Raw genomic sequence first — 26,207 nt, forward strand, 5'->3', positions numbered from 1 at the left:
CAGCCATACTACAAGCTTTCTTAACTAACCTATCAACTTGCATGGCAGCCTTGAGAGATTTAGGCCCCAAGGTCCCACTGTTGCTCCACTCTAATAAGCATCCTGCCTTTAACCATGTGCTCGGTCTTCAAGTTGAACCATCCAATATGCATTATCTGACCTTAACTGGATTGAACTCCATCTGCCACCTCTCTTCCCAATCTTGCATCCTTTCTGTATCCTGTGGTAACCTACAACAACCTTCTACACTGTCCGTAACACCTCCAGCCTTGCAAACTCATCCTCTGTCCATGCCATTTATAAAAATCGCAAAGAGCAGGGGTCCCAGAACAGATCCCAGCGAAACTCCACTAGCTACATGTCCAGGGAGAACACGTTCCATCCACCACTACCCTCTGCTTTCTGCAAGCAAGCCAACTCTGAATCCACACAGCCATGGTTCAATAGGTCCCACATCTCATGACTTCCTGAACAAGTCTACTCTGGAGGATGTTGTCAAATACCTTTCTAAAATCCACATACACTGCATCTACCGCTCTACCTTCATCAATTTCTTTTTCTCACTTCCTCGAAGAACTCAATAAGGCTTGTGAGGGCCTCACAAAGCCATGCTGACTATCCCCAAGAAAACGACACTTCTCTAAATGCTCAAAAATCCTGTCTCTAAGTTTCATTTTCAATAGTTTACCCACCACTGATGTAAGACTCATCTCAAATTCCCTGCTGCACTAAAATCCTGGAGCTTCTACATTTATTAGGATGTTGCCTGGGTTGGTGAACCTGTATTATGGAGCGAGGTTGACAGAACCTGGGCTTTTTCCTTTGGTGTGAAGGTGAGAGGGCACTTTACAGAGGTATATAGGCGTTGATATAGGGTGACCAGCCAGCGCCTTTCTCCTCGGGCAATAATAGCAAATACCAGAGGACGTCAGTTTAAGGTGAGTGGAGGGAAGTTTAAGGGAGACGTCAGGGGTAAGTATTTTTTTTACACAGAGAGTGGTGGATGCCTGGAATGCATTGCCGGGTGTGGTGGTGGAGGCTGGGGACATTCAAAACCACTGGCGTCACTAGGGGATGCGGACTGCACCAGGAGAAACCATCAGAGGGGGGGGGTTACACCAAAATGACAGTCTATAAAAATTTTTGTGCAGTGTTTCAACAGAAATTTATTATTTTTTTATAATAATATCCCTGTAGTTAGTGATTTCAACAAAAAACATTTTTCATAAACCCAGCTTACATGCACCAATATATCTACAAGGCTAAAACTCGATGCTCATTTACTTTTGGAACCTTCTAATATACTCCGGTCAGAGCTGTTGCCCAATTACAATGACATTTCGAATCACGTGGTTTTGTCTGCATGCGCTACAAGCACACGCTGTTCTTATCATTGCTGCTGGTGTTTCTGTCAAATGTTCCGGTCTTTTCGCTACAATATTGTAGTATTTGTGAACTGATATCAATAACATTTTTGAGAATGAAATAGTAATTGAAGGATAAGAAGGAGAAAAATCAAAAAAAGGCTTCTGCTCAGTTACTAATAATGTAATTCAATGTTGAAAGATTTCACTGAACTATTTTGTTGTTGGTATTTGTGTAATCTAAGAAATGTTGCATTGAAACAATTTACAACTATATTTTTGCATATTATTCTATATTTTACAACTTTTTTTTCAAATATTGCTTAATTGTCTTTTTTTCTTACTGAATTTTCACTTCAACCACGTGAAACTATACAAATGTAAATACCTTTAGTCTTTTAAAGGTGTAATTTAAAGAAGTAATTTTAATTTTGCTAGTTATTTACTTCAAGACTATTGCCGTTACATTCAGTGATTATAAGGAATTCTGATTTACGAGAAATGTTAGTACAAACACATTACTGATACAGGAGGAGGTCCATGGGGGGTGGGGGTGGGGGTGGGGGGGGGGGAGAAGGGTGACATTATGAGTTACTGCACTGCTTTTTTAAATTTTTTCTTTATTTTTCACACTGTGAACCATATCAACCAAAATACATACAAAAGTTTCTCATTAAATATACACAGTGGTATTTTCTCCCTTTTTTCCCCCTACCCTCCCTCCACCCTTCCCACCCCCCTTCAAAACCAATAAATATATACAAGACAATAAAACCATGAAACAATGTCTTCACACAATGAAAAATAAACAAGAAAATTGTGTCATCTACTGAATCAAGTTGTTTTGTCTTCTTATCATTTTAGGGGGTGGAGGTCCTCTCTATTATGGTCCATGCACGGTTCCCAAATTTGTTCAAATAATGTGACTTTATTTTTTTAATTATATGTTATTTTTTCCAATGGAATACATTTATTCATTTCTATGTACCATTGCTGTATTCTCAGCCTCTCTTCCATTGTCCAAGTTGACATTATACATTTTTTTGCTACTGCTAAGGCTCTCATAATAAATCTTTTTTGTGCTTAATCCAGTTTTAGGCCTAATTCTTTACTTCTTATGTTACTTAGAATAAAGATCTCTGGATTTTGTGGGATGTTATTTTTTGTCATTTTATTTAATATCTGATTTAGATCTTCCCAAAACATTTTCACTTTCGTGCATGCCCAAATTGCATGTACTGTTGTTCCCATTTCATTCTTACAGCGAAAACATTTATCTGATAATGCTGAATCCCATTCTTTTAACTTTTGAGGTGTGATATATACCCTATGTAACCAATTATACTGTATCATGCGTAACCTTGTGTTTATTGTATTCTTCAAGGTTCCAGAACATAACTTTTCCCATGCTTCATTTTTTATCTTTATGTTTAAATCCTTTTCCCACTTTTGTTTAGGTTTATAGCTTATTTCATCATTTTCCTTATCTTGCAGCTTAATGTACATGTTCGTTATAAATCTTTTAATTATCATTGTGTCTGTAATCACATATTCAAAGCTGCTTCCTTCTGGTAATTACAGTCTGTTTCCCAATTTATCCTTTAAATAAGCTTTCAGTTGAAGATATGCAAACATTGTTCTGTGAGTTATTCCATATTTATACTTCAACTGTTCAAATGTTAATAAATTATTTCCCAAAAAACAATTTTCTATTCTTTTGATTCCTTTTCTCTCCCATTCTTTAAAGGAAAGGTTATCTATTGTAAAAGGGATTAGCGGGTTTTGTGTCAATAACAATTTTGGTATTTGGTCATTCGTTTTTTTTTTCTTTCTAAGTGGATCTTCTTCCATTTATTAAGTAAATGATGCAATAATGGTGAGCTTTTATATTGCACCAGCTTTTCATCCCACTTATAAAGTATATGTTCCAGTACCTTCTCCCCTATTTTATCTAGTTCTATCTTAGTCCAGTCTGGTTTTTCTCTCATTTGGTAAAAATCTGATAAATACCTTAATTGTGCGGCTCTATAATAATTTTTAAAGTTTGGTAACTGCAGACCACCTTGGTTATACCTCTCTGTTAATTTATCTAATGCTACCCTTGGATTCCTCCCTTTCCACAAGAATTTCCTTATTATCCTCTTTAGTTCATTAAAGAATTTCTCTGTTAAGGGAATTGGCAATGATTGAAATAAGTATTGTATCCTTGGGAAGACATTCATTTTAATGCAATTTACCCTCCCTATCAACGTTAGCAGTAGTTCTTTCCAAAGTTCTAAGTCTTCCTGCAATTTCTATTAGTGGTTGATAATTTAGTTTGTACAAGTGCCTTAAATTATTATCTAACCTGATCCCTAGGTATCGGATTGCTTGTGTTTGCCATTTAAATGGTGATTCTTTTTTAAATTCTGTATCATCCGCATTACTCATTGGCATCGCTTCACTTTTATATGCATTGATCTTGTACCCCGATATTTCTCCATATTCCTTCAATTTCTTATGTAATTCTTTTATTGATATTTCTGGTTCTTAGGTATACTATGATGTCATCTGCAAATAAGCTGATTTTATACTCCTTCTCCTTTATTTTTATCCCTTTTATTTTATTTTCTATTCTTATCAGTTCTGCCAATGGTTCTATTGCTAAGGCGAACAATGAGGAGGATAATGGACACCCCTGTTTAGTTGACCTACTTAATTTAAATTGGCTTGATACATATCCATTTAATGTTACCTTCGCCAACGGTCCATTATATAAAGCTTTAATCCAATTTATATATTTTTCTGGTAGATTGAACCTCTGTAATACTTGAAATAAATAGTTCCATTCTTTTCTGTCAAAGGCTTTTTCTGCGTCTAGAGCAACAGCCACTGTTGGGGTCTTAATTCCTTGAACTGCGTGGATTAGATGAATAAGTTTGCAGACATTATCCGCTGTTCATCTTTTCTTAATAAATCCAGTTTGATCGTGTTTTACTATTTTTGGTACACAGTCGGCCAATCTGTTTGCTAATAATTTCACTATTATCTTATAATCTGAGTTAAGTAGAGATATTGGTCTATATGATGCTGGTGTTAGTGGATCTTTCCCCATCTTTGGTATTACTGTAATTATTGCTGTCTTACATGAATCTGGCAAGTTTTGTGTTTCTTCTATCTGGTTCATTACTTCCAGGAGAGGAGGAATTAATAACTCTTTAAATGTTTTATAGAATTCTATTGGGAATCGATCCTCTCCAGGCATTTTATTGTTCGGCAGCTTTTTTAATATATCCTGTACTTCCTCTATTTCAAATGGTTTTATCAGTTTATTTTGTTCCTCTTCTTGCAATTTCGGCAGTTCAATTTTAGCTAAAAACTCTTCTATTTTATTATCTTTCCCCTCGTTCTCAGTTTGGTATAATTGTTCATAAAATTCCTTAACGTTCTCATTAATCTCCATTGGATTATATGTAATTTGTTTGTCCTTTTTCCTTGATGTCAATACAGTTCTTTGAGCTTGTTCTGTTTTAAGTTGCCAGGCTATTTTATGTGGTTTTTTTTCTCCCAGTTCGTAGTACTCTTGCTTTATTTTCATTATGTTCTTCTCCACCTTGTACATTTGTAATGTTTCGTATTTTATTTTTTTGTCTGCCAATTCTCTCTTTTTCATTATATCACCCCTTGTTGCTAGTTCTTTTTCTGTACTTACTATCTCCCTTTCCAACTGCTCTATTTCCTGATTGTAGTCCTTTTTCATCTTAGTTACATAACTTATTATCTGCCCTCTAGTGAAGGCTTTCATTGCGTCCCATAATATAAATTTGTCTTTCACTGATTCTGTGTTTATTTCAAAATATATTTTAATTTGGCGTTCAATAAACTCTCTAAATTCCTGCCTTTTAAGTAGCATGGAGTTTAACCTCCATCTATATGTTCTTGGTGGGATGTCCTCCAGTTCTATTGCTAATAATAGGGGTGAATGATCAGTTACCCCTCCATAAATCTTCGTCCGCGAAGCCAAGCCAAAGAAAAAAAGAAATCAAGCTTTATACTCAGTTTTCTTAACTCTCCCTTGAATATAGGACGACAACAAAAACATTTCAATCCTTGAGTATGCCTACTTGAATAATATGAATATTCTTTCTCTCTTGGGTACTGCCTCCTCCATATATCCATAAGTTTCATTTCTTGCATTGATTTAACCATAGATTTGGCTACTTTATTCTTTTTGCTTGTCTTTTGTCCAGTTTTATCTAACATTGGATCCAAATTAAGGTTAAAATCCCCTCCTATCAATATATTTCCTTGTGTATCTACAATCTTCAAAAAAATATCCTGCATAAACTTTTGATCCTCTTCATTAGGTGCATATATATTGAGCAAATTCCAAAATTCTGAGTATATCTGACACTTTATCATTACGCACCTCCCTGCTGGATCTATTATTTCCTCCTCTATCTTGATTGGTACATTTTTGTTAACTAGTATGGCTACACCTCTAGCTTTTGAATTATAGGATGCTGCCGCTACGTGTCCTACCCAGTCTCTCTTTAATTTGTTATGTTCCACTTCAGTTAGATGCATTTCCTGCACAAATCCTATATTTTTTTCTTTTTTCAGTAAATTTAATAGCCTCTTCCTTTTAATTTGGTTATGTATTCCATTAATGTTTATAGTTATATAGTTAAACGTGGCCATCTTACACCTCATTTCCGCTTCCTCACCACCACATCCCCCTTTTCCCCATTTTCATCTCTCAGTTTTCCCTTTTTAAACTCAATGTATGACAACACATTTAAAACATAAATTTACTGCACTGAGTGACACCAACCCTAGTGACATCCCTGATCAAAAAAACTCTTAAGATAGAAATAAAGGGTTATATGTCTGAGATAGGGAAAAATTAGATTGTTGTGGAGTAGGTGTCCATAGGTTGGCACGTAGAGTGTTATATGGAGATACCACAGAGGATAATGGCTTGAGGGAGGGAGACAGGCTGAGCGACTGAGCCTAAAACTTCAGTACAGCAGAACTCAAGGAAGATAAACACCATGCAAGGCAAATGCAGAATATTTGGTCCAATTTGAACAGCCCATAACAGATCAGTGTGGGATCCAATTGACATTTTTTTTAGCATTTCTTCAGAATTGTATTGCATATTTTCCAAGGCTAGTTCTGTGAAATTGTGAACCTTACAAAAATTTCAGTTGAGATTTAACATGATGTAAATTGCACAATGTAACATCTGTAGTGGGACAGGTCAGGGTGGGTGAGAGAGTAGATTGGGGACCACATGAGAGATCACAGCCACTGACAAACTAGGTGGGTCAAGCAGAATCAGTAAGATAAACGAAATAGTCAGAACTCTTCATCAAGACTCAAGTAAGGACTTTGGGTCTATACATCAACCAAGCTTCTTCTCACGTTGTTGTTTGACCTGAGAAATGCCTCAGAGCTTTGATTTAAATAGAAAAAGGCCATCCTCTAGGCTTGGAAATATTAGACAGCAGTTTGTTAGAAAACCATAGCAAGAAAATATTCTCTGCAGAGCTCAGAGTTGGGATTTATTGTCAGGGAACATAAATGACTTCACATACAACCCTGAGATTCTTTTTCCTGTGGGCGCGGCAGAATGACCATTTATTAGTAGTGCAAAAAAAACATGTAAATAAATAAACAAATATAAACAAAGTGACTGTGCAATAACAGAAAAAAATCAATAAAGTGCAAAAGTAAGAGTCCTTAAATAAGTCTCTGATTGAGTTTGTTGTTGTGGGGTCTGATGGTGGAGGGATAGCAGCTATTCCTGAACCTGGTGGCACTGAGACTTGAGGCACCTACACCTCTTTCCTGAGGGCAGCAGCGAGAAAAGAATGTGTGCTGGGTCCCGTGGATCCCTGATCATTGCTGCTGCTCTCCGATAGCAGCATTCCCTGTAAATGTTCTCGATGGTGGGGAGGGTTTTCCTGTGATGTCCTGGGCTGTGTCCACTACCTTATGCAGGGCTTGGGGGCAGTGGTATCCCCATACCAGACCGTGATGCAGCCAGTGAGCACACTTTCCACCACATGTCTGTAGAAATTTGCCAGGTTTTCCGATCTCATGCCAAACCTCTGCAAACTCCTGAGGAAGTCGAGGTGCTAATGAGCTTTCTTCATGATGCCATTGATGTGTTGGATCCAGAAAAGATCCTCTGAGATAGTGACACCCAAGAACTTAAATTTGTTCACTCTCTCCACCTCTGATCTCCCAAACCTCTGGTTTTCCCTTCCTGAAGTCACCAATCAGCTCCTTAGTTTTGGTGATATTGAGTGCGAAGTTGTTGTTGGTGCACCATTCAGCCAAGTTTTCAATCTACCTCTTTTTTATACAACCCACTACCGTGGTATTGTCAGCGAATGTGTAAATGGTGTTGTTGTCGTACCGAGCCACACAGGCATAGGTGTAAAACGAGTAGAGCAGGGGACTAAAAACACAGCCCTGTGATGCTCCGATACTGATGGACACAGATAGTATCAAGCTAACTAGAAGATTTCTTGGACAGGCTGTTCCCAAATAATACTTTGATGAGGGGCTCAAGCCCAAAATGTTGGTTCTGTATCTTGATCTTTGCAATATAAAGAACATTGTTTGACCTGATGAGTTTCTCCAGCATCGTGTCTTTAAACAGGTTATGTTTCTTATAGTTGACCTTAAGATGATTGATGGAGTAGGGCAGGTTGTGGGCTTTGACGAAATGGAAGAACCTGGTGACTCTGGGATGGCAGAGGTCATTGTGAAGAGCTTCTAAGGGGTCGATTTGTGTGCTGGCACAGGTTCCATGGGTTAGGGCATCTGGGTGCTCATTGAGTTTCCCAGGCCGGTAAAAAATATCATATTTGTAGGTGGAAAGTTTGATTCTCCACTTCGATATCTTGTCATTTTTGAATTTGCCTCGCTGCTGCTTATTGAACATGAACACAACTGCACGTTGGTCAGTCGGCAGGGTAAATTGTTTCCCAACCATGTAATACCTCCAGTACTTGGCTTGACAAAGGCTTGGGCCTCCTTCTCGAGGAGTGTCGAATTTTTGGGGCTTTAGAGGGTGTGGGAAAAGAAAGTGGCAGGCCTGCCTGCCCGGTTAAGTGTGGCAGCCAGGATGAAGTCTGATGCATCACTCTTCACCTGGAATGGGATGGATTCATCCACACCATGAATTGTGGCCTTGATGATGTCTGCCTTGATACAGCTGAAGGCTGCACTAGCCTCTGGTGTTAGGGGTAAAAAGGTGGATTTAACAAGGGGGATGGGACTTATCTGAAAAGTTAGGGACTCACTAGGTATGGTAAGAAAAGAAGCCCGGGCACCTTTTCAGGGCCTTGAGGCTGTAGGAGAGGGGAAGTTCCATGAGTGGGTGCATGCAGTCAGGGTAGGACCAATTATTCCGTTCTCAATGACACAGCCAAGGATGGCGAGGCGGGTTGTGCCAAATACGCACTTAGCCTTATTGTATGTGAGGTTAAGGAGCTTGGCAGTGTGGAGGAATTTTTGAAGATTGCCGTCATGGTCCTGAAGGTCGTGATTGCAGATGGTGATGTTGTCGAGGTACAGAAATGTGGCCTGCAGCTGGTACTGATCTACCATGCGGTCCATTTCCCTGTTGGTGATCCTAAAGGGAAATCTCAGGAAATGACAGAGGCCTCGAAACTAGTATATTGGCAATCCTCTGGGCAGATGGGGAGCTTATGGCAAGTCAATTTCAGGTCGATGGTAGAGAAAACCTGATATTGTATGACTTGGTTCACCATATCGGAAATATGGGGAAGGGGGTACGTGTCCAGTTGTGTGTACCTGTTAATGGTCTGACTGTGGTTGATGCTTTTCTCCCTGTTCCTCACCATCACCACTTGGGCTCGCCAAGGGCTGATGCTGGCCTCAATGATCCCCTCATTGAGGTGTCACTGCTCTTCTACCCTAATGAAGGCCACCTATCTTTGGTGGTGACGTTTACAGTCGGGCATGAGGTTGGCGAACAGCAATGGAGGGGTGTTTTTGAGGGTGGAGAGTCCGCCGGTTGTATGCGATGGGCGATCAGGTTGTTGACTGTGTGCAGTTGGGGGGGGGGGGGGGGGTGGCAGAAATGAAGGGTCGGTGGAGCACAATGGGAGATTTTAAAACTGCTGGTTACAGATGATGAGGGTTGGATGGGGCTCATTGAACCCCATCGTCATGCTTTTAAAGTGACATCGAAAGTCCAGTCCCAGTAGCATGGCAGCTCAGAGCTGTGGCATCACCAGAAGTTTAAATTTTTTGTAGTCTGTTCTTTGCACGGTTAGAGTCACCACACAGTAGCCACGGACATCTGCAATATGTGAGCTTGAGGCCAAGGAGACATTTTGGCTTACTCAACCTTATAATGAGGGGGTTGCGCTGCACCATGTCGGGGTGGATGAAGCTCTCTGTGCTCCCACTATTGAACAGGCAGCTCATCACATGACCGTTTACCTGAATGTCCATCGTTGATCTGGCATGCCCTGGTCGAGTGTGATGGAAGCCAATGTCGGATCCTGCTTGTCGCTGCATTGTTGAGTCGGGAGATGGCAGCATCCAAGATGGCAGCCCCCACGTGGTGCTACCGGGTCTCGGAGATGGCGACCACCCCATGATTCTCATGTGGCGCCGCTAGTTCCCAGGGATGGCAGCTTCCAAGGTAACGGCCCCCACAGCCTGCATGTGGTGCTGTTGGAGAGGGGTGCTTTTGATCTGCACACCTTGGCACGGTGCCCTTTCTTCCCACAGCTGAAGCAGACTGCCTCTTTCGCTGGGCAGCATTTCCTTGGGTGCTTGCCCAAGCCACGGAAGGGTGCTCATGGAGTACAGCGGCTGCAATCAGGTCGCTGACAGCGCATGGTACTAGCGATGTTAGGTGCTCGGGGTGTACGGCTGCTGTGGTCAGATCACTGGTGGAACATGACAGTAGCGGCATGTCCCAAGATGACGGCGCCCAGGGCAACCATGAGGTGGCTGCGATATCGGTTGAGAAGGCCTCCATGGGCCATCTCCAGTGTGCCTGCCAATTCCATTGCCCCTCTGCAGACTGAGCTCACCTTGCTCTAATAGTCTCTGGCAGATGTAATTGGACCCGATGGCTGCGACATAGGTGTCTCTAATCAGGTCCTCCGTGTACTTCAGGGCCGTCACGGCCTTGCAGTCATAGGCCCGTCCAAGGATTCGCAGGGCCCAGAGAAGGTACTCGCCATTTGACTCCCCAAGTCGCTGCTTTCGGGTCACTAGGAGGTGTCTGGCATAGACCTCGTTGACCTCTTTCAGGTACAGGCCTTTCAATATGTCTGTTGCCCCCAGATACGATGCCGTGTCCCTGATCATCTAGTACACCAGGGGCCCGACTCGGGATTTCAGTACCTGTAACTTATCGTCCACCCGCCCAAGTGACGCCTGCAAGAACACTTCGAAACAGCGCAGACAGAGTTCAAAGTTGGCAGAGGGTCAATTTCCTGTTTCTCCGGCTTCAGGATCTGCTCCGTTGTCAAGACTATTGCGAATAAAATTGAGGCACCATCAGTGAGGCTTTTATTCGCAATAGAATTAAGGCACGTCCCCGTAGAACTGAGGAGGGGGTGAGGAACAGTCACTTTTATTCAGGAGCCTGTGGTTCAGGTGCAGTCGACCCATACCACAATGATTCTATCGGTAAGTCAGGAAAAAAACACCAGAACTATTTGATGTGGTTACCACAGCTCCACAGCTTCGCAATGAAGGACATCGAAAGCACAAGACTGATCAAAAAGAGAAATGACTAAAGGTGGAGAGAGGCAGGAAACCAGTTCAAGTCTTTGTCAGTATGAGCATTTATAGGGATATAAGACCTTTGAACTTAATTACAGCAATTTGTTCCGATCTAAGGAGTGCCCCTAAGTCAAGGGTTCACAAACTGGGAACGGAGTGAAAGTCTGCAGGTGCTGAGATTGTTGTGAAAGCACCCGGATATGCTGGAGGAACTCAGCAGGCCCGTAACGTCGGTATTCTCTCTTTACCTCCTGTGGACGCTGCGAGACCAGCTGAGTGCCTCCAGCGTAACCTGGAATCAGCTGGGTCTTGCACCTGAGACAAACAGGAGTTCACCTCAAATAAATGCTACACAACAATGCACTTCATGAAAATCAATCCAAAATATCTTTCAAAGATCTAATCCTTTGTAACAGCAAAAAATTATTTGCTGTGCTCCTCCCCTGCCCTCTTCCTCCATCCTCTCCTCCTCATCCCTACCCTGTTTTTTTTTAAATTCAGACATGCAGGAATATCAGCAAAGAGAAAACATATCCACAGGAAGTAAAAGACATGATATTCCATCTCGACATTCTCCCATCAGACAGCATCAATATTGACCTGAAATTTTTCCTAACTCCCCCCCCCCCCACCATTTTGGCGTACCAGTTAGCGCAATGCCTTTATAGTATCAGCAATCAGGAACAGATTGGGGTTCAAATCCCGAGCTGTCTGTTTCTACGTGGGTTTTCCCTGGGGCCTCCGGTTGCCTCCCACCATTCAAAACGTACTGGGGGTGTAGGTTAATGGGGTGTAAATTGGGCGGCACAGACTCATGGGCTGAAATGGCCTGCTACCGTACTATCCATCTAATTTTTTTTATTCCCTCATTCTTCTATCCCCCTTCCTCCACCTCCCCACCCCCCTTCTCTTATCAGAGAGACCTCTGCCCTCTCCCCTATCACATTCTCAGTGACTTCTACCCTTCCACCTGCATCCTCTTATCCAGTTAACCTCTGCCCCTTCCCCTGCCCCCTTTCTTCCTCCTTGCACTCTCCACCCTCCCCTCCCCCCACCTATTTATTCAGGTCCCTCCTTCTTTATCCAGATTCCTGACCAAGGGCTGTAAGGTAAAACATCATGAGATGGGAATGTGTAAGGAGTTACCCTGTACAGGGCTGTAACAAGATGTGAATGCATCCTTGTACTTACAAGATAAGAGAGACATTGATGGATTGAGAGGCAGGAAGCTAGCAGGGAAAGGATAGCAGCAGTTTTAGTCATTGGACAAGTAATGATATGATGATGTTCTAAGCACGTATCCAAGGGTATAAAAAATCACCATTTTGCTGATAACGGCAGAATGCATTCTCCGACTAACATGGTTAGTTGCAAGTGTTACAATCCGGTAATAAAGAACAAAGAACCCTGATTTCGACTCAGCCTGGTGTTTGTCTCACTCATTCATGAACAAAGCAGACCTAACAGGGCCCAGGCTCTTGACTTACCCTTGATGTCCTGCATGACCTGCTGAGTTTCCCCAGCATGTTTGTGTGTTATACTCGACCCCAGCATCTAAGATATTTCCGCTTAATTGCATTTTTATTCCATTTTTCACAACCTCAGGATGCCCTGGCGCAATTTATCACTAAGTCGCTTTTGGAGTGCGATTAAAAATTTTGATGTATGAGAGATTCTAGTCATTTTATCCACAGCATGTAATAATGAAATCTGTGTAGAGCATCTGTTTCAATGAATGTGGTGTTCATTACAAATTGGATAATTCATGTTTTTGATGAAGGGCAATTAATTTGAACCAATGCACATCTGTCCACTCGTATTCCCCTATTCCTTCTGTATTGGGAATTAGTGGCAACACAAGACCACATTTTCATTGAGGCCGTTGAAGTGTGTGATATATAAATGATGCCTTTACTGACGGTTTGAATCTTCCACGTTCTTAGGGATCTTTTCGGGTTCCAAAAGGAAAAGTCCATCTGATTGGATACAGTCTGGGAGCTCACGTTTCAGGATTTGCTGGAAGTTACATCACCGGGCCAACCAAGCTTGGGAGAATAACAGGTAACCGTTGAAAAATGCAAAGAATTTATGAGGATTAACACAGGCCTCTGGTGGACATGTCAAAAGTCAACACCACTTCTCCGATTGTTTATAATTCTGGACCATGTCGTTACGTTTTGCTGAGAATCCGTGCACACTTTCAAAAGATTCTTTGGTCAAGGTATCTGAAACAAAGCAAACGTCACTGACGACCATAACAAATCAGGGCATGGCATAAAGTTAAGCATGTTTTTCCTGGGTACTTAATGGCTAAAACTAAGTGTAAATTTAAAGAAACAGGCCCTTCTGGCCCACAAGCCCCCGTGCCACCCAATTACATCCAATTGACCTATACCTCCCGGTACATTTTAAAGGGTGGGAGGAAACCAGAGCACCCGGAGGAAGCCCACGCAGACACGGGGGATTGTACATATTCCTTATAGACAGCCGCGGATCAAATCCTGGTCTGACTTGCAGATAAAATCATCTTCTGTAATAGTGTTATACTAACCATGCTGCCCACGTGCGTCTAAAAGGACTTGCCTGATTTACGATGTCCATAGTTATCTTCGTCTTGCTAAAGTCCTAACCAGGTGTATTGGATGTTTAAATTGTTCTTGTTACTGCTTCTTTACCTATATTTTAGGAGAGAATATGCACATTAATCTACACCCAGGATACATAAAAGATCTGTTGCCGCCAAATCTCCACCAATCAATCTTTCTGTAGGTCAGTGCAGGTCACTGAATTCAGAAGTGATTGGACTTTGGTGTGGGCTTGCATGTGGACAGAGGGCTTTGGTTTATAGCAAAGCTACATTTTATATTTATCATGATGGAAAATGTCTCCAGGTGTAAGTAACTACAGACAATTTGCATTTTTAAAAAAAGGCTTGCTCTTAATCATAATGAAGTACATCTGTTCAAGCCCAAACAATAATTCAACCATGAAACCCGGTTACACAAAATTAAATCGGATTTTCTCCCCCGATTTCTCACTGTAGCCCTGTTTTCTGCACTTGGTTGTACTTCTAGATGGAGAGACTTGCTGGATAGCAGGTAAAACAAAACTTTACACTGTACATCAACACATGACAATAAACGTAATCATGAAACTTGAACCTATTCCAGTATCAGTGACAGGGGTTCGCATTCAACACTGTCAGTAAGGAGTTTGAACATTCTCCCCGTGACCTGCATGGGTATCCTCTAGGTGCTCCAGTTTTCTCCTACCCTTCAAAAAATCTACAGGGTTGGGAATTAATTGGGTGCAATTGGGTGACAAGATTTCATCAGCCAAAAGTGCCTTCTACTTACTATAAAAATTAAATTTACATTAAAACTGGATTGAGAACATAAACTAATATCATAATAAAATTGTTCTATTTTGTAGAACAGCATCCATTCATTAAGCTATATAGCAATACAGTACGTATCCGATTATCCAATACGTTGGGTCTGGACAGCTATCAGTTAACTGCATTTTCTGGATATCTGACAAAATGCTTTAAGCAGTCCAGTTTAAGCAACAGAACACTTGTATCGACCGTTGCCGACCCCAACATCTCCCTACCGCCATCGCCGGACCTGCCCAGGTGCCCAAGGTCCCCACTCGGTTCCCTGACACTTCCCCACTGCCGTCATAGAACCTGCCATGGCACCCAAGGTCCCTGCTCAGATCCCTGTCACCTCCCCACTGCCGTCGTAGAACCTGCCCAGGCACCCAAGGTCCCTGCTCAGATCCCTGTCACCTCCCCACTGCCGTCGTAGAACCTGCCATGGCACCCAAGGTCCCTGCTCAGATCCCTGTCACTTCCCCACTGCCGTCGTAGAACCTGACCAGGCGCCCAAGGTCCCTGCTCAGATCCCTGTCACCTTCCCACTGCCGTCGTAGAACCTGCCCAGGCGCCCGAGGTCCCCACTCAGATCCCAGTGGCATCAGCATAAAACAACAACAAAGGACAAGGGAAGGGGTTTTTTAAGCATGAAATAAAGTTGAATTATTTCCTTGAATACTGAGAGCTCCATTGGATTCAAAATGGTGTTAACAACATGTCAGAGTCCCAGTTGAATATGGCGGCTAAAAATAAACATTCAACTTTTTTTCAGCTTGTGAAGTCGTCGCAGCCAAAAAATTTCGTGGATAACTGAGAATTTCAGTAAAGTGGTTTTTGGATATTCGGAAACGTACTCTATTGCTTGGAAAATGCAATAATTCTTTTATTTCATCCTACAAGTCAGTGTAGCAGTGAGTGCAATGCTGTTAGAGCACCAGCGACCTGCGTTCAGATCCTGCACGGTCTATAAGGAGTTTGAACGTTCTCACTGTGTCTGCATGGGTTTCCTCTGATTTTCCTCCCTCCATTCAAAACGTTCCGGGGATGTAGGTTAGTTGTGTGTAATTTGGGCGGCACGGACTCATGGTCCGAAATGGCCTGTTACTGCGCAGTATGTCTAAATTTACATTTTCTAAGTTCATCCAAATGGTTCCCATAATTAAAATAATGAAACTTTTATGGCATAAAAGTTCATTTTATTCAGTTGTTAATAAATGCAAGTTTTCACACTTCTTTATCTTACTCTTCTATCCTAAAAAAAATTATTTAACAATTTTATAAGAGAATTTGCATAAAGTCACTCTTCCATGAGTCAGGTCCTCTGTCAAGCTGACATTGTTCTTCAGTGAGATTATGGCTGATATCTGTACTTCAATACACTTAACCTCAGATGTCTCCATGACCATCACCTTCTCAGGACCAGTTATGTTGATGGTCAAATTCTTTTCTTCAAGTTTGTGGAGAGAATTCCAGATTTCTAATATCAGTCCCGTGAGGTGTTTCACTCCATATGCCCCAGGAACACAGCTTTCACTAAATTTCTCCTCACTTTTCAAACACTTTGATCAGATCAAGCTTGAATTTTTCCTGCATGCAGGGATACCAGCAAACTCCCAAATGTGCAGGTCGCACAGCACACGCACGAAGTTACAGACATGATGTTCTATCCGGTCAGATGACATCAATAAGGATTTCTGGAAATCCAACCCCCTTCCTCTCATTTCTCTCTTCCCCTCATCCCTCTATCTCCCTCCTGCTCCCCACCCCTTTCCTTCCTTCTCTCGACACAGAGCTATGCTTCTTAGCCCTCTGCCCGTTGCTTTTCAGCGTTACTCTTCTATCCTCCCATCTGCACACAACTGTTACCTCTCACCTGTTAGCCTGGCCTCCACCCTTTGCCCCTTCCCCCTTCTTCTCCCCCCCCCCCCACCTGTTTTTCCAGATTCCTGACAAGGGCTCGGGCTTGAAACGTTGGTTGCCCACGACTTCCTACATACACTGCATGATCTGCTAAGTTTCTCCAGCATGTTTGGGTATTGTACTGGACCCCAGAATCTGCAGACTTTCTTGCTGAACTCAGCCAACTCCCACTCCAGACCCTACTCTATGGAACGGCTGCTGTGATGAGGAAAAGCACCCTCTGCTTTGTCCAGACTGACCTGGGTCTGGTTGGGTGCAGCCCTTTATGACCTGGCCAGTAGACGCGTCTACGGCTCTCAGCCAATCACTATCACTATATGCAAATATATACAGTGGTGATAGGATCCCATACTATCGCACAAACAATGCACCAGGCAGAGCTGAACAAGGAAGCCCCATTCTACAGAGTTGCTGCATGCAGCCTTGGAAAGATATAGGATGGAGGGTGATTTAATTTCTCAGAGTGATGGTCTCAACTCTGACACTGATTTCTCAGGATGATCTCATTTCCCGGGGTGAATTAATTTCTCAGAGTGATTTCTCTGGGTGATTTCATTTCTCAGGATAATTTCTCAGATTGGAGTGATTTATCAGTGCGATCTAATTTCTCAGATGGATTTCATTTCTGGGACTGATTTCATTTCTCAGAATTATTTTTCATGGTGAATTCATTTCTCAAAAGTGATTTCATTTCTGGGAGTGATTTCACGGGGTGATTTCATTTCTCAGGGTAACTTCTTAGCGTGATTTCTCCAATTCCATATGAATTACTTGCACAAAATCAGCCTCGGTCAATTACAGCAGCGTATTCTCCGGGTTAACAGGGAAATCGCTCAATCTTACAGGAGCCACTTTAAATTTTTCCCATCATGTACAATTATTTTAGATGTAACCTATTTTTCTGATTTCCTACCTTATTTTAAGTCTACTCGAAGCAGACAAAAACATGAAGTGTAACATGTCATTGAAAATTCATTTTCTGCATTTGCACTTGGACTCCTTCCCGGCTGATCTTGGTGCCAGTCAGTGACGAACACGGTGAAAGGGTTCACCAGGACATTACGACCATGGAAACGCGGTATCAGGGGAAGTGGAATCCATCAATGCTGGCCAACTATTATTAGACGCTGACACGAGAGGCATCAGATGCTGAGTACAAATGAAATTTAGCAGCTAAGCATTTTTACATCAGTTGATCTAATGCAATGTGTCAGCATCATTATGCAATTAAACTTACTAAATGCAATAAAAGTTAATGTTTCTCCAACTTGCTACATGATACAACAAATCTGAAATTACCTTTGTGTTCATCTTGAAGTTGTCCATCATAATCCACAATTTGTTTTCAGGAAGCAAACCTTGGGGAAAAAAAAATTGTTGTCCAATGATATTTATCCAGTTTGATCTTATTATAGAATTGGCTTCTAATTTTACATTCGCAAAATTCCGATAACTATGGCCTTTTTGTCAAAACAAATTTCACTGTGGTTCAACATTCAGAGCTGTAATCGTGTACCACAGTAGTGTTAGGGTAGGGGTGTCACAATCACTGCTTATCACAGAGGGTTGTTGTTTTACACTGTTCCCATAGTAACTGCAGCGTGACCTACGGAAAGAAGCCTTAAAGCAATTAAAATTCAAAGCCATGACAACCGCGACAGAAGCAATGATTTTGCTTGCTGTTGGTACCACCTGATTTTCATTGTGTGTGCACACATTCATTACACTTTGTGACCTGCTCAACCCTGTCTTTCACTTCTCCCATCAGGAAACAGACTTGCAAGCAGGGAGGATAGGCCAATGGTTCTTTCCACTCTCATCCCATCTTAAATAATCCCTTACTAACCACAGAGAGAGAATTCAGAAAGTGGAGGACCAAAGGGTCTTGGGAGTCCTAGTGCAGGTAAAAGCACAATGCTGGAGAAATTCAGCAGGTCAAAGAGCACATTTGATTAAATTTATTGCCGGGTAATAAAGACAGTGCAATATTTGTTTTTGTCTGCCGTAAAGGCAGCCAGGTTCACCATCGGCAGAAATTGCCTGAAGCCCCCTCTTACAGTCAGATAAAAAGAAGCAAAAGAGAGATTCCCCCCCCCTCCCCCCCACAGAGTCACCAAGTCTTCAGAGCTCCCACGGCCCCACCAGCCACACAGAATCCAGTTCAAAACATCGGCGCCCTGAGCTCCAGATCCGAACCTCGGACACGGTCAAGAATGCTTTAGTGCCCTCGGCACCTTCTCGCATCTCGGTTACGATACCTGGTACCCCTACAACCAGTCTTGAGCCAATCTCCAGCAGTCCATGGCTCAGTACAAATACCTTGGCCGCAGTCCCCAACCTGTATGGGTTCCTCATCTTAAGTCACCAACAGCCCTGCCGCCTGTGGTTCTTCAGCCTCAGATCTCCTCATTGGTCTGCCGCCAGGGCTGCAGTACTGCCGGAGCTTACCACTCTGCTACCTCAGGAGGCAGCTCCGGCAACCTCAGGGGGCAGCTCTGGCAACCTCAGGGGGCAGCTCTGGCATCCCCTTGTCACCATTTTCAGTGAGCTCCAGCACCTAAAAAATTAGCACTGCACCCCTCTCCGCCACTGTGGTTACCATCCCATGGGTCATCTTCTTTGCTTCTCCTTCTCAAACTTGGGAGGGGGTAGTGGGAGGTGGTCTCCTCATTTTCTGGTGCCCTGGGCTAGCCATCTGCTTCCCCAGAGTCTGCAACTCCTTGTGGCTACCGCTGATCACAGGCATCGCCATTGAGTGTAGATCCTGCAGTCACAGGATTTTAAATAAAATTTCATGTAACCAAGCCTAAAATGTTGGTTATATATCTTTATCTTTGCTAGATCAAGTATGTTGCTTGACCTGATGAGTTTCCCCAGCGTTGTGTTACGGGTTCCAGTTCTAGAGCAGGATTCCCTAAAGGTTAACTTGCAGGTTGTAAGGAAGGCAAAAGCAACGTTAGAATTCATTTTGAGGTCTAGAATATAAAAGCAAAGATGTAATGCTGAGGTTTTATATGGTGTAGATTATACCCCATTTGGAGCATTGTGAGCTGGTTTGGGCCCCATATCTGAGGAAGGCTGTGGTGCATTGGACAGGAGGTTGATGAGAATGATCCCGGGGTGAGAGGGAGAACAGTATGAGGAATGTTACATGTCTCTGGATTTGTACTCGCTGGAGTTTAAAAAGATGAGGGGGTGATCTCATTGAAATCTACTGACTATGGATAGAGTGGACGTGGAGAAGATGTTTCCAGTCTAGGACCAGAGGGCACAGCCTTAGAATGAAAGGAAATCCTTTTAGAATAGACATGAGGAGAAGGATCTTCAGCCTCATTAAGTGGTGAATCTGTGGAATTCATTGCCACAGTCGCTGAGGAGCCAGGTCAATGGGTGGATAAGTTCTTGATTAGTAAAGGTGTCAATGGTTATGGGAAGAAGGCAGGAGAATGGGGTTGAGAGATAAAAGACATCAGCACTTAACTGAATGGAGGAGCAGACCCGATGGGTTGAATGTCTTGGTTATAAAATACAGCGTTACAGTTTGGCTTCAGTCATTAAAATGGTAGAAAGCTTGGAAAACTGTCTTCAGAATCACACAAGGAATTGCTATCGGCTCAAGATTCCAGCATCTGGAGCTTTTGTGTTTCTCTTTGCTGCAAAATCAAAACATTTGACTGATGTTTCAATGTGGGATGTGAAACACAGCGATGTTAGAGGGACCTGCTGAGTTCCTCAAGTGTAGAATATGGTGTGGAAATATTCTTCTTTGTCCTTCAGTCTGCTCCACCGTTCTAATCATGAGCTGATCCATCCACCCACTCAGCCCCACTATCCGGCCTTCTCCCCAAAGCCCTTCTTGCTGTGACTAAATACCTGTCAATCTCTACCTTAAATTCACCCAACGACCTTGATTCCACAAGTTCCACAGACTCACGACCCCCTGACTAAAGAATTTTTTCCGCATCTCTGTTTTAAATTGGCACCCTTTTATCTGGAAGTTGCGCCCTCTTGTCCTGGACTCCCCCACCAAAGCAGTCCTCAACCTTACCACATCTGCTCTGTCCAGGCCTTTCAGCATTCGAAATTCCTCAAAGAAGCCCTCCCTCATCTAACGCAATTCTCACCATCCATTCCATGGCTGGCTGTGCAGTCCACATGCTGCTCAAGAAACTCAGCAGGTCACACAGCATCCATAGAAAGTTAGAGGGTATCCAACCTTTTGGGCAAGAGCCCTTCTACCTTGACGAGGGGCCCAGATCTGAAACGTTAGTTACCCTTTACTTCTTATGGATGCTGTGTGACCTGCTGAGTTTCTCTGGCATGTATGTGCATTACACTCGACCCCGGCATGTGCAGACATTCTTGTTTACCCTCAAGGCTGTACCACTTTTTTACATTTCAACATGATCGTATGAACGTAGAATAGTAACAGTCCCTTATACCTTGTCAATCTAACCCTTCCCCACCTCACACCCATTACCCTCTATTTTTCTTACATCTACTTCCCTGTCTGAGTTTTTTAAATGACCCCAATGTACCAGTCTTCACCACCACCCCCAGGAATGCATTCCAGCCACCCACCTCTCTGTGTAAAAAAACCTACCCCTTAACTTTACTCCCCCAAGCCCCATCCTTTGGTGTTCACCCATTGCCACGCTGGGGAAAGGTGCTGGCTGAACGCCCTATCTACGCTGGTGAAGTTAGCCATTAATGGTTTTGGTCTACCTTGAAGTCATGAAGTGTCAGCATAAAATTATCTTTCCTGCTTACAGATACTTGCTCTCGTTTGTTGCACAGGTCTCGATCCTGCAGGCCCCCTGTTTGAAGGCACACCGTCAACAGAAAGGTTATCTCCCGACGACGCCCGCTTTGTTGATGCACTTCACACTTTCACGCAGGGGCACATGGGTCTGAGCGTTGGAATCAATCAGCCCGTGGCCCATTATGATTTCTATCCAAATGGCGGCACCTTCCAACCCGGATGTCACATCAAGCACGTGTATAGTCACATCGCCCAGTATGGAATTCTAGGTAGGGTCTAGCTTCGAGAAACTTGGCAATTTGTTACATATTACGTTGAAATATTCACATTTACATAAGTCAAATTAACAATGGTGTGAAAATAATGTGGTGCAGATTGAATTAGTTCAAGTTCATTATCATCTGACTGTACAAATACAAGGAGATGAAACAGCATTTCTCCAGACCATATTATGTGCACACACGCACACACACACACACACACACAATATCATGGAACAATTTACTCATTCAATTTATGAGAGAGCTAAGGTTACAGAATACTGTTCATCAATCTCACAGTCTGCACATAGAAGCTATTTCCCAGCCTTGTGGTCCTGATTTTCCTGTACCTCTTCCTGAGAGGAAAAGGTCAAAGATACTGTGTTATAAATGGAGGGATCTTCAATCAGTCTTTAAACCCCATTTAAGCAATGCTCCAGTTGATAGAGACCCCAGTGACCTTCTCAGGTGTTTTGATGATACTCTGCATTGACTTTCGGTCGGACGCTTTGCAGCTCCCGTCCCCACACAACGATGCAGCCAGACAGGGCCCTCAATTGTGCTCCTGTAAGATGTTGTCTAGATGGGGGCCGATAGCCTTGTCCTCCTCAACCTCCTTCGGAAGTGCAGGCATTGCTGCACCCTTGCTGACTGATAAGGAGGTGTGTCTCCAGGACAGGCTGTCTGTTATATGTACACCAGGGAACTTTGTGCTCAAAAGTTCAAAGGTTCCTTTTATTGTCAAGTAAAAATAAAATATACATGATATACTTCAACTTTTGTCCGCCATCAGTCAAACAAAGGTTTGCCATGAGCATTGCCCGGCGCCTCTAACAATAGGTGAAAGGGAAGCAACAGAGAGTCCCTGTGAGCGTGGATTCGTCTTTGCAGCTGCACAGACTCCTGTTTGATCCATCGGCCTCCCGATGGATCAAATAGGGGGGTGTTTTCCCCTATTCTAGTGCCCTGCTTCCCCGCTCCCCCACAGACTCTGCAACTCCTCGTGGTATGCTGCTCAGCACAGGTGCTGTCATCTTGGGCGCTGACCTCCTTGGTTGCAGGTTTAAAACACTATCAGCTCCTTTAACTGTCCATTTCGAGCCTGTGCAGATCTGTTAGCATTGGGACCAGGCTGATGATCCACTCCACACAGCTCCACCTATTTTTGCTCTCCACTCTCTCCATGATGGAGCCATGGAGAGTGGTCACCCTCCATCCTCCTGAAGTCCACAATCATCTCCTTTGTCTTGTCGAGGTTGAGTCTCATTTGATGAATCTCCCAGCCTCCACCATGAGGGCATCCAAGGCGCTTGGCGTACAAGATGAAGGGTCCTTAGCATAGAGCTGTATTTTATCCAGAGAACAGTCCCCGGAGGTAGAATAACTTCCAGGAGGCCCATTCAGCAAGCCTAACACAGCCCATTGGCTGAGTACATCAAGTGGAGGCATCAGTGGAGACCTGCGGATTTGCTTCCAGGTCATAGCCAGACAAAGGTGCACCATTTCCGTCATGGGCTGGGGTGTGGTCTGAAGGACTAACATTGTCCTTTCCTCATCTCAGGTAACCACCTCCTCTCTCCGGTACTGGGCTGTGAATTATAAAGATGGAATTAATATCGTCTAATGTAGCCATTCTCAGTCCTTTTTTGCCTATGACCCCCATTAGAGCTCTGATCAAAGTCCCTGGGACCCCTTCCCTGCAAAGCAGTCATTAAGTTGGTTTCTTCTGTACTTCCTCCTACTCGACTACATTAAAAATATTTTACAGTTTCAGTCCGTGACCCATTTAAATATAAAGTTTATTGTCATCTGATCGTACAAGTACAACCTGATGGAACAACATTCTCTGGTCCTCGATGCAAAAACATGCAGACACACAACCAGACATAGCACACATATAAATGAATAATACATATGCATTCATATATACAAATAAATAAGTATTGTTTTGTACCCTTATGAGAGTTTTGGCCCCATGCTGAGGACACTGGGGAGGAGGTGGAGCGGGTGGCCCTCATTGAGAATGGCTGATCTAATGTATTATCATTCCTTTGAATGATCAGAATAAATCGCATCAAGCCTTACTGGTACAAAACCTGTAAAGATCTGAAGGTTTTACACTAGCCAATCCCACACACATTGGACGGTTGTAGACTGAAGTAAAACACAAAAGTCTGCAGACACCATAAAAACACGATGCTGGAGAAACTCAGCAGGTCAAGTAGTGGACTTTGTGTAGCAAAGGTAAAGATACAGAACCAGCGTTTCGGGCTTGAGCCCTTGGCTAAAATGTCAGCAGGCGCCTGAACGAAGAGGCAATGGGGGAGGAGCGCAGTCCCACAGGCAGGAGGAAATAGGAGGAGAAGGGAAGGAGGGCACGGCAGCAAATGGGGGTGGGGGAGGGATGGCTTCGTAAATGGGAGGGAAGGGGGTGGAGAGCTGGAGGTTAGAAGACAGAGGGAATGGGGAGAGGTGATAAGAAATGGGAGGGTTGCAGACTTCAGGGTTAACCACTAAGAATTTGGGCTGTTTCACTCAGTCAGCTCCAGAGGGAATGGGGAGAGGTGACAAGAAATGGGAGGATTGCAGACTTCAGGGTTAACTACTAAGAATTTGGGCTGTTTCACTCAGTCAGCTCCAAAGCACATGCACTGAGGTAACAAGTTCACTTCAGGCTCAACATCGACAGGCAGGAAAACTTTAATCAAATATAATGGTAACCATGCATTACTGTATTACCTCTTCACACTTGCAATTTAAGGGGACCATTTTCTGCTCAAATAGTATCACATGCTGGTCAATGGTTTTCATTGTGACTCTACGTCGTGTGACTCTGCAGCCATTGTTGCCTCTTACATCACCTGGACCAAGAGGTGTCTGTTGTAATTTTACTAACTACGCAATGCCCAGAAGGTCACACCAATCGCTTGCTTCTTTTGTGATCTCCTAGGGATTACAGAAACCGTGAAGTGCGCCCATGAGCGCTCGGTACATTTGTTCATCGATTCTTTGCTGAATGAAGACAAGCAAAGTGTTGCGTACTGGTGCAATGACCTGAGGACCTTTAACAAAGGCGTCTGCCTGAGCTGCAGGAAGAATCGATGCAACACTCTGGGCTACAACATTAAAAAGGTCCGGACGCAAAGGAGCAAAAAAATGTTTCTGAAAACCCGTGCTAACATGCCATATAAAGGTGAGCTTTCATGTTATTTCCATTGCTTTCCCATTGGGAAAAGAAAACTATTGAAACTATTGAATTTGAGCCTTGAACTGGTGAGAAGAGAAGGGGCAGAAATTATCATCAGCTCGAAAGGGTCCAAGGGAGTAAAACTGGCTGCCCCAGATTTAAGCCCACCCAAGTCGCACTGCCATCTTTCTCCCCCGCCGCCCGCCCGAGTCACGCTGCCGTCTCTCTTTCCACTCGCCCACCCGAGTCGCGTTGCCATCTCTCTCTCTCTCTCTCTCTCTCTTTCTCTCCCCCCCTTCGCTGTACCAGCACCAGGAAAAAATGCTGGATTTTGAAGTTTTCCGGATTTTAGATGTCCAGATTGTGGATTGTGTACCTGTATATATTTTTAATGTAGACGTACCGTATGGTAACTGGCCCTTTCAGCACATGAGCCCGTTCTGCCCAAATACCCGAATTGGCCTAAAAGTCCGTGTGTTTTTGGAAGGTGGGAAGAAACCAGAGTGCCCAGGGAAAACCATGCAGGCACGTGAAAAACGTATAAACTCCTTAGCGTGGGATCCAAACCTGGATCACTGGTGCTGTTACAGCGCGCTAACCATGCCGTCCTGGAAAGTCAGCTTCAAATTGAATTTGGGGAGGCAAGTCTGCGTCTATCTCTAATGCTGCCTTTGAAACACTTCACATCCGTAGGAAAGGAGAGAAAAATGTTGGAGGTGGAAGAAAATTGGAGGTTGGACAGCCTGGTTAGCATAGTGTTACAACATCAGAGACCGGCACTGGGTTTCGAATCCTACGCTATCTGCAAAGAGTTTGTACATTCTCCCCGTGTCTGCGTGGATTTTCCCCGGGACTCCGGTTTCCTGTCATGTTCCAAAGACATGCTGTGTTCATTGGTCTCCCGGGTGTATTTGGTTGGCACATCCTCATGGGCCTGTTACCGCGCTGTATCTCAAAATCATTTTTTTAATGACTACATCATCGTCATTAGGCTTTAGAAGTGTGTTACATTGTAATAAATGAACCTCAACTGATTTTATTTCACTTGTTCAGTCTATCATTACCAATTCAAGATTCGCTTCATCAACCAGACAGAACATTGTAAACTGGAACCATATCTCAAGGTTTCCTTATTTGGAACAGAAGGTGATGCGGAAAATTTACCGATTAAATTGTGAGTACTGTATTTTAATGAAATGGATACAACAAATCCATTGTTTTCACTTTAATTCATCTTACATCACACGTTCACACAGATCAAATCACAAAGGGAGCCAGTCATCGTTCAGGAATAAAGTTCATGAAGGAGGTTTGGGATGGGAACACATTAAATGTTAAGGCCAACATTTTCCCCTCCAGAATTTGGAAAACTTGTTCACCGGCCTGATTCTACAAATTCCAGAGATTAGGTCAACCAGCGTTTAGAAGAATGAGGAATGTCTTCTGGAGGTGCAGACAGTTGGAGGAGCATTCAGCGGGTCAGAGATTCGGAGGATCTGATCTGGAGATCGGGCTGCGGCAGTGCTGGAGGTGAATCCACGGATACTCTGGGGTGGACTCTCTTTTGCTT

General features: G+C 43.3%; 1 protein-coding gene and 1 long non-coding RNA gene across 3 annotated transcripts in view; one reads left to right on the top strand and one right to left on the bottom strand.

Annotated features, from left to right (window-relative positions):
• The window catches only part of lipca (lipase, hepatic a), a 95,688-nt gene that overhangs the window by 61,690 nt on the left and 7,791 nt on the right, over positions 1-26,207 (top strand). For both annotated transcript variants that reach the window (XM_069911154.1, XM_069911153.1), the window contains exons 4-7: positions 13,076-13,193; positions 21,226-21,459; positions 24,401-24,643; positions 25,691-25,811. In XM_069911154.1, coding sequence (XP_069767255.1) covers positions 13,076-13,193; positions 21,226-21,459; positions 24,401-24,643; positions 25,691-25,811 — 716 coding nt within the window. The remainder of the gene's footprint in view (positions 1-13,075; positions 13,194-21,225; positions 21,460-24,400; positions 24,644-25,690; positions 25,812-26,207) is intronic.
• On the bottom strand, positions 12,695-17,995 carry LOC138749582 (uncharacterized). The gene is made up of 3 exons (XR_011348759.1): positions 17,728-17,995; positions 13,716-13,807; positions 12,695-13,357 (listed from the first exon to the last, which is right to left on the bottom strand). It is a non-coding gene; the product is annotated as an uncharacterized lncRNA (long non-coding RNA).

This window comes from Narcine bancroftii, chromosome 14, assembly GCF_036971445.1.
Source record: "Narcine bancroftii isolate sNarBan1 chromosome 14, sNarBan1.hap1, whole genome shotgun sequence".
NCBI classification, from domain to species: domain Eukaryota; kingdom Metazoa; phylum Chordata; class Chondrichthyes; order Torpediniformes; family Narcinidae; genus Narcine; species Narcine bancroftii.